The sequence below is a fragment of the Aegilops tauschii genome, chromosome 5 (assembly GCF_002575655.3).
Source record: "Aegilops tauschii subsp. strangulata cultivar AL8/78 chromosome 5, Aet v6.0, whole genome shotgun sequence".
NCBI classification, from domain to species: Eukaryota; Viridiplantae; Streptophyta; class Magnoliopsida; order Poales; family Poaceae; genus Aegilops; species Aegilops tauschii.
In genome coordinates this window covers 443037832-443046482 of record NC_053039.3, presented here as the reverse complement: position 1 = coordinate 443046482, position 8651 = coordinate 443037832, and the positions used below count along the sequence as shown (strand labels likewise).

Sequence of the window (8651 nt, the reverse complement as noted above, 5' to 3'; positions counted from 1 at the left end):
GTGGCAAACCCCGTCACGCTTATCTGTCGGACATTCAGCACATGTTCCTAATCGACAGCCACGCGAAGGAGTGACAAGATGGTGGAGCTCGCGAGCTCCAGAGCTCCTCCTCCACAGGCAATGCCTTTATGCCCGCGGACAGGGCATTGTACGCAGAAATAGCAGAGATAACAGAAGTTCAGAGTGTCCAACACATATGAGACTATTATCATCACTTCGAACCTACTCTGAAAATATTATCATAAGCTTGATCCATGATCTGTATGATCATCGATAGAACAATTATACAGTGTAACATCATGACCCATATATTCTACGACGCTCAGCAGACATATATGGGTGACGATGTTAAACTCTATATCGACAGCTAAGTTCAAGATGAAGTTACACTGTATAATTTATTCGTTTTGAAAATGCTTGGACAGCTAAGTTAGCCTAAGTTTAATTCAGAATTAAACAAGGCTAAGATGCTACATCTGGAAGAATTTAACATGTGACTTCAGATGGAAAGATCTCGATAAACTTTCAGCATACTTGGCCTTTCCTTGGGTGAAGGAGTTAGGCACTCAAATGCCACAGAGATGCACCGTCTCACTTCTTCCTCCCCAGCTTCGGGTTGTGGAAGTCGTTTGTCCAAAATTTCTTCCAGTAGAAACTGGTCCTCGAGTGAAGAATGAAAAGCCTGCAAATCTCCAGGGTGTTTGCCCATCAACACCTCAAGCACCACAACACCAAAGCTATACACATCACATTTCTCTGTAACTAGGGAAGTGTAGGAACATTCTGCATCCAACACAGGAACATAAGAATCAAGAGTATGCATCAGTGCAGATCATTCCATCTAACACATTATACTAGAGAATACAGTATTGCACGGAATAAACATACCAGGTGCTATGTAGCCATAGGTCCCTGCTAGTGCACTCCAGTTTGACGAATCAGGTTTTAACATTCTTGCAATACCGAAGTCTGAGACAAATGCTTTGAAATCAGTATCTAGTAAGATGTTTCTGCTTGTGATGTCTCGATGAATTATGGGTGGGTGAACATCATGATGGAGGTAAGCGATGGCTTGAGCCAGATCTCTTATTAAAGCTGTCCTCCTTTGCCAGTGGAACTGGATTGCTAGTTGTTCATTTCTTAAGGTTGAAGCTAGATTTCCTCTCTCCATAAACTGGCACACAAGGAACCGGAACCGCGGATGAGAACAATATCCATATAGCTTGACGATGCTGCGTTGGCGAATTGTTGTTAACATTTGAATCTCATGCCGGAATCTTTCTTCATCATGTGCCTCTTCATCGCCTGCATGGAGTTTCTTTACTGCGACCACTTGTTCATCTTGAAGTTCTGCTTTATAAACACTGCCGTATGATCCCTCTCCAATGCAATGTTTCTTATCGAAATTGTCAGTTGCATTGATAATATCTTCAAATGCTATTCTGCCATCAAAGCTCCATACAGAGAATACATCCCTTTTGCTCACATCATCAGTATTTTGAGGTACTTTCTTGCGGCAAATCATAAAGGCAATCACACCTGCTGTTATTGAAATAGTAGCGACAAACATAGTAAGACTGACTGGTAGTATAATCTTTTGGTGCTTTCGCCTATGATCTGCAGGGGGCAAATCACAAGGAGACAGTCCAACAAGGTCTCCGCAAAGACCTTTGTTGTGGAGAAACCATTCAGTTGATGCATTCTGGATCCCATTTGGGACAGTGCCTTCTAGGAGGTTATATGCAACATCAAATATTGATAGGCTTTGCATGCTTGCAATGGAGGCAGGGATTGCACCACTGAATTGATTGTGTGAGAAGTTTACATACATCAGCATCTCTAGGTTGCTGAGTTCTGACGGTATTGGTCCACTGAGACTATTCATGCTAAGATCAAGCATTCTTTGCAGGGAAGCTAAATGGCCCAAACTACCAGGAAGACTTCCACTAAGGCTGTTGTTATTCATATGTAAGGACTGCAGTTTCAAACAATTTCCCATCTCTTCTGGCACTTTACCGCTCAACAGGTTGCTTGAGAAATCAAGAATCTCAAGATTGCTAAGTTGGCCGATTTGCTTAGGGATCTGGCCAGATAGTTCATTGTTTCTTAAATCCATCCAATAGAGGTTGCTTAACTTGCCAATTTCTGGTGGTATCTCACTGGTCAACCTATTGAAACTCAGTTTAAGCTTTCCAAGATTTTTTAGCACCCCAACCTCAGAAGGTATACTGCCTTCTATCATGTTGTGTGCAAAATTAATACTTGTCAAGTTTTGACATGAGCCCCAATTCGGCGAGAGCTTCCCAACAAATCTATTTGAAGATAAATTGATCGTATCGAGGTGTGGATACACACCAAATGCTTCAGTTATGTCTCCCTCAATATGATTATTGGCGATCATGAGCGATGTTAGTGAACTGCAATCCCTCAAGCCTTTTGGGACAGGACCATCTAAATTGTTGTTATGAACTTGTAAAACCTGTAGCTTTTTACTTTGGCACAAATCTGGCAAGTGTCCGATCAGCTGGTTGTCATCCAGTGCAATGACGACTAAATTGGTAAGGTTGGACAGTGCTGGAGGCACAGGGCCGGAGAGCTGGTTGTTGAACAGTCGCATTTGTGTCATCTTGACCAATTTTCCATAACTTGGAGGGATTGAGCCGGACAATTGGTTTTCATAGGACATAAGATACTCCAAATTTACCAAATTTCCAAACTCGGTCGGCAGTTCCCCTGAGATACTATTGTTATGTATTATTAATTGTTTGAGTGAAGACATGTTCCCAATACTTGACGGCACTGATCCAACTATCAAATTGTCCGAGAGGGCAAGGGTTTCCAGATTCACGAGATTCCCAAACTCATAAGGGATGGATCCGGTTATGTGGTTACCAAAAAGAGAAAAATAGGTCACTGAAGTAAGATTTCCAGCAACACTAGAAGGAACAGGGCCGGTCAAATGGTTATCTGACAAGTCCAACCCAATCAAGCTCGAGAGCATCCCAAACTCTGCCGGTATTGGGCCAGTGTATTGGTTCCGATATGCCGTCAGGTATGTGAGCACTGTCAGGTTACCAAGGGAGGGCGGAATTGTGCCGCTCAGATTGTTTTTCTCCAAGTGTAGTACTTGCAGGGTTTGGATGTGTCCTAGCTCTTTAGGTATGGGTCCTGACAGACGATTTTCAGAAAGGTCCAGATAGTCAAGGTTGGTCAGGTTTGCAAGGGCGGAAGGTACATGGCCAGAAATGTCATTAAGGCTCAAATCCATCTCTCTCATGTTCTGAAGCTGTCCGAGGTGCCAGGGGATGTTACCTGAGAGCCTATTCCCGCGTAGATAAAGAAAAGCAAGTCTTGAGAGATTACCTAAAGCAGGAGGGATTTGTCCGGTGAGATTGTTGCTGGAGAGGTCCATCCCTGTGAGCTGTCCAAGGTTGCAGAATGATGCAGGTATGTGCCCGGTGAGCTGATCACCAGAGAAGTTGAGGGTGGAAAGCATGGAAAGAGAGCCGATGCCTGGAGGGATGGCACCGGAGAGATGGTAGTTGTTGCTGAGATCGAGGTTGACAAGGTAAGGGAGCGACTGGAATCCCAGTTTGTCCAGTCGCCCTGCAATGCCGGCGCCATCAAGGGAAATTCCTGTGATGACCTTCACCATGGTTCCTCTGCGTGACAGAGTGTCCCCGCAGGTGATGCCGGTCCAGTTGCACGGGTACATGCCGTCGTCTCCCCAGGTTCCCAGCTGGTGCTTGGAGGAGTACTTGATGGATGATTTCCAGTGGAGAAGTGCCCCAGCTTGAGATCTCGGTGAAGTGCCGCGGCCCTCGGCTTGCCCGGAATTAAGGAGAGGCAGCAGCAGGAGGAGCAACGCGAGAACCAGGCGATGTAGCAGCGTTGGCACCATGGAATTCGCCATGATCTCAGGACGTACTATGAATATGACTGCATAGGCCAAGTGATCATGTAAGCTGAAGTAGTCCCACAAGTCTAGCAGCAAGACATACACAGGCGAAAAAATATGGTCAAGAAGATAGAGAGAATAAGCGCACCTCTTGTGTCTGAGAGCAGAACGCCGAAGCCCGGTGATGGTGGTGTGTGAGTTGGGTACTCATCTGGCTCGGTTCTCCAGGGGTTTATAAACACATTTAAAGCAGCCTAACACTCCTACGCACTTGCCTCTCACCTGCAGCGAAGACCTTGGCTGAGTCCAATCTGGCTGGCATAATTTTCTGCGATTGATGCGATATAAGCTTTTCGGTTTCAGATCATTGTGACTGGTTCTCTGTGATGATTCCGCTCAAAAGAAGAATAGAATATCAATGCTTGTCACGTGGACGTTGATTATTGCTTGGTTTTCCATGCGTCAACAGGAAGTGAACTTAATTGCGTTGTTGACTGTATTCGACATGGACCGCGTTGACGTTTGTGTGTGCACATGACATATCTTCAACCGCTAGCTACGCTGATGGTGAATGCAATTAATGCAGTTCAAACAGAGGAAATGTATATCCAGAAGTTACATTCGTTTGGAATATGGTAGTGGATGGGATGAAATGACTTTCAGAGGCAGTGACTGCGGCTCCTCCTTTTTCAGCCTATAGCTTAGGGCATCTCCAACAATCTATTACTATGACCGTCACTACGGGGAGAGAGTAAGCAGCCCCATTCGAAGTAACAGCTTCTCCAACTGTTGGTCTCTCTATCTTGTCAACCAACATTATTTTGTTGCTGCATATAGGATTGATTTGTGGGAACCTACAATGTACTTTAACTTTGTGGCCTATAATGTTTTGTTAGAACTCCATGCATTCCCATCCCGTCAGCAAGAATCCTCGCCTGACATCCACCAAAAAAATTTAGGAACTCCCCTGAAAGTTCCTAATCTAGGAGTTGCCAAAGTACTAGTATTAACCGAATGTCCACTGACACTGACCACTGAAAATTCATTAAGAAAAACTGAAAAGACTCACCCAAATGGTCATAGATGAAATAGGCCGCTGGAATCACTCGAACCTGCTGCCGAAACCAATCCGTGCGAGGAGAAGACCACCTAGCGGCGGAAGTGCAGCCACCAGTGCCGTCGATGAGCAGCGGCAGAGGAACGCCCCCTTCTCCCACTGAGGCCGCGCCCCTTCCGTACCATCGCGACGCCTAGTCTCTCCTTGCGGCGAGACATCTCCAAACGTGCGGATCTTGGAGGCTGGTGGAGTGGGGTGAGGACGTCGTTGCAGCGGGGAAGACGCCAAGACGGACGGCGACAGGCCGGAACAGGCGGCAGGATGGGGAAGAAGGTCAGGGGAAAGTGTGACCCGGTTAACTGCGGTTGGCCCACAATGGGCCCTGTTGACGATTTAGTTTTATTTTTATTTGCCCTGTTTTATTTTTACTTCCACCGTTCCTCCTAAATAAACGACCTTTTACAGACTCTAATATAGACTACATACAAAGTAAAAAATGTGAGTACTGTGGTCCGGCCCAACTACCCCAGCTCGCTCGCCTTTTTTCCTAAAAATGACCAGTTGACCGGTTGACTTTTGATTCTTTGAAAAAGTTTAAAAATGGGAAAACGGAAAAAATGTGAGTTTGAAAAAGGTTCAAAAAATTGAAATAGTTTCACAGCTTCAAAAAAAGTTCACGAATAGAAAAATGTCATAAAATTTGGGGAAATTCACAAATTTGACAAAAAGTTCAAAAACTAGAAAAATCGTTCCTCAATTTATAAAAAATTCAAGAATTGGAAAACTTCGTAATTTCAAGAAATTTCACAAGAATAAAAAATAGTTCACTAGTTTGGAAAATAAATTCTAAAAAAAGGTTCCTAAAATTTGGAAAAAAAAGTTCACGAATTTGCCAAAAAATAAGAATTTGAAAAAGTCACGAATTAAAAAAATTAAAATAGAAACAGACAAAGAAATAGAAAACCGAAAAAACCAAACAAAACCAGTTAAAACAGTACAAAAGGGAAAAAATAGGTCGAAAGCTTCCCAAATCAGGATTGGAAGGTTCTAGAAGCTTCCCCAAATCAGAAGGAGCTTTCAACTAGATCTCACGCTAAGCTACGATACATTGGTCGGTCTTTAACGAAGGAAACAATCGACAGGTGTGCGCTAAATACCAAACACATTATATTTGGCGCTGTAAGCACCAAATAGGATTCCACGTGATTTGAAGTTTTGGTTAAAGAGAGTTTAAAAAAATCAAAAGATATACAATGATAAATCTATATATACCTATTAATAAAGGTGGTGATTTTTTCGTCACCTCACCGCATAGAATTATTTTCTCCCGGGCCTATCTGAGGGGGTACTAATTTTTTTGTCCGAGTCTTTACACCTAATCCCATTAATTTATATACATTTGCAAATTACCTAAAATGTCAACAAACTTTCTCATGATCCAAGAAATAGAGAGAACGAAGAGAAAGATTTGATAGAGGGAACATGCATGGCTCATGCAAATTAGATCACGACCCGAAGTAATTATTTATGGTCTAAAGACTCCACTAGTAGAAAAAGGGTCATCTGTCCCGGTTGGTAAGGGCCTTTTGTCCCGGTTGTTGAACCGGGACTAAAGGGTCGTTACTAAGGCCCTAGCCCTTTAGTCCCGGTTCTTACACGAACCGGGACAGATGGGCCTCCACGTGGCCGGTGCGGCGAGCCCAGGCAGGAGGGCCTTTGGTCCCGGTTGGTGGCACTAACCGGGACCAATAGGCATCCACGCGTCAGCATTTCAGGGGCTGGGTTTTTTTTTGAAAGGGGGGTGGGGTTTTGGGGGGTTAATTTAGGTGTTTCATATATTGTGTTAGCTAGCTAATTAATAAAGAGAAGTGTCCTCTCTTATCTCCGTGCTTGGTCGACGCTACGTACTATATACGTATAGAGAGGACTAGACACGCTAACTAGTAAGCAAATGAAGGAAACAGAAGATCGTCATGAACATATGCATACAGAGAGAAGTGATATCGACCACGTCTCCTTCTCCAAGAGATTGGTCGAACAACAAGTTCTCGTATATCTATCCAACACTACCGGATACATATATACAATAATTATCTCTTACAATATAATCTCCTAATTATATATGAACACAGGGTCCACATAGTATTCTCCGTTTTCAGCGATCACGTGGTCAAGGAAGAATGTCGCCAATTCCTCTTGAATTGCTCGCATACGATCTGGTGGTAGGAGTTCATCCCGCATCCGAAAGATCTAATTTGAAGAAGGGGTCAATACATATATATATGAATAAATGAAACTCAATACAAATGATGGTAATAAAATAAAATTGTGAATATTATTGCTTACGCACTTCATATTGTTCGTCGGAGTCCCCCCGCTCACAGGTCGTGTGGCGGGTGGACTCGCAAACGTACTATCCACAGAAATCATTCCCTTGTTCCTGCCACAACCACTTTACAAGAAATAGAGGTCAATCAAACTGATAAGCAAGCATGCTAAATGGTATTGATGAAACTAGCGCTTGAATCACTAGGAGATGCGCGGAACATGCTACTATAGTACTTACTTTCGGGTGTCTAAATTGCAGCTTCTTCGGCAGTCCCGGAGCTTTTTTGGTGAATTTTCTCCAAACCCTGCCAGACAAAGAAAACAATTACTTGATATCAGGAAATGAACAAAGTTGATGATATGGTGGATAATGATCGATTTAACTTACTTCTCGAGCATTTGAGTCATGTCCGCATAGTCCTGGGGATCTTTTCGTCTCCAGTCTAAGACGGTTACTACTCCCTGCTCAAGCTTAATCTCTAGGAGAATATAGTGGAAGATGCGCACGCATGCATAAGTCATCAATTACATTACTATAACCTGGACTAATAAGGGAAAGCGAATATGCACAAGACAGTAACACTCACTTGAAGTTGTAAGAAAAGAGTATTATATCTTTGTTTTCATTTATTACCAACGATCGTAGCAAGTTGGCCTCGGTATTTTCGGCATGATATTTTACCTCAGTTGCATCTATGAGATTTGTGTTAATGAACCCAATATCACCGATTTGTCTTTTCTTCAATTCGGCGATCTTCAATCTGCATAATATAGTGAGGATAATTATAAATACATGCAATGAAAGAGCTGACCTGTATAGAGAGACTTAATGACAGAAGTAGTACTACTTACAGACAGTAGCAAGTGACCGTTGATTTATCGAGGGCCTTTTGATTGAAAAACTATAAGAACTCCTCAAATGGAACATTCAACAGTTCAATTCCAACGAGGTCATGCTCCTCTTTAACTCTCAGCGTCAAAGTATTCCTCCCCCCCAGACTCTCTGCAGGTTTTCATGTACCAATCATGTAATCTTCGCATCATCGTTGTTAGAGATCTTTCATCTTTGACGAGAGGCTTCCCGTAATGGTATTTGTGTTCGTCCACCTCCAAGAAATCATAATGTACATCGTCAGGCAGGTAATCTCCAAGATTGCTATAACCGGGCACCATCCTCGGATCATTAGCGACGATGTCGCTGGACACCTTGAGCGGGGGGCACGATTGGTTCGCTTGTTCGCCGAGCTGGGCAATTTTTTCCCAGCTCGTCGTTCTTTTAACCTTTGATCACTGACAGTACTTCCCGACCGCTCCGCTTAGACAAATGTCTTTGCAATAATGCGCTCATAGTTGCCTTTCGGCGGAGAC

General features: G+C 43.5%; 1 protein-coding gene across 3 annotated transcripts; it reads right to left on the bottom strand.

Annotated features, from left to right (window-relative positions):
- Positions 1–211: 211 nt before the first annotated feature.
- On the bottom strand, positions 212–5266 carry LOC109746603 (uncharacterized). Of its 3 annotated transcripts, none has more exons than XM_020305722.4 (4): positions 4968–5266; positions 4047–4180; positions 889–3939; positions 212–783 (listed from the first exon to the last, which is right to left on the bottom strand). In XM_020305722.4, the coding sequence occupies exons 3-4, from the start codon at positions 3911–3913 to the stop codon at positions 500–502; spliced, it is 3309 nt and encodes a 1102-aa protein (XP_020161311.1). In that variant the 5' UTR covers positions 3914–3939; positions 4047–4180; positions 4968–5266; the 3' UTR covers positions 212–499. The 3 variants fall into 3 exon arrangements, with proteins under 3 accessions (XP_020161311.1, XP_045085040.1, XP_045085039.1); XM_045229105.2 differs by having other exon boundaries at positions 5011–5222; XM_045229104.2 differs by having other exon boundaries at positions 4047–5185.
- Between the last annotated feature and the right edge of the window lie 3385 nt (positions 5267–8651).

What these genes read in the sequence shown, in the direction of transcription:
- LOC109746603 (XM_020305722.4), bottom strand. Translation starts at nt 3,913, where the DNA reads ATGGCGAATTCCATGGTGCCAACGCTGCTACATCGCCTGGTTCTCGCG. An exon ending in CTATGGCTACATAGCACCTG is followed by an intron (nt 784 to 888) that starts GTATGTTTATTC and finishes TGTTGGATGCAG; the next exon opens with AATGTTCCTACACTTCCCTA.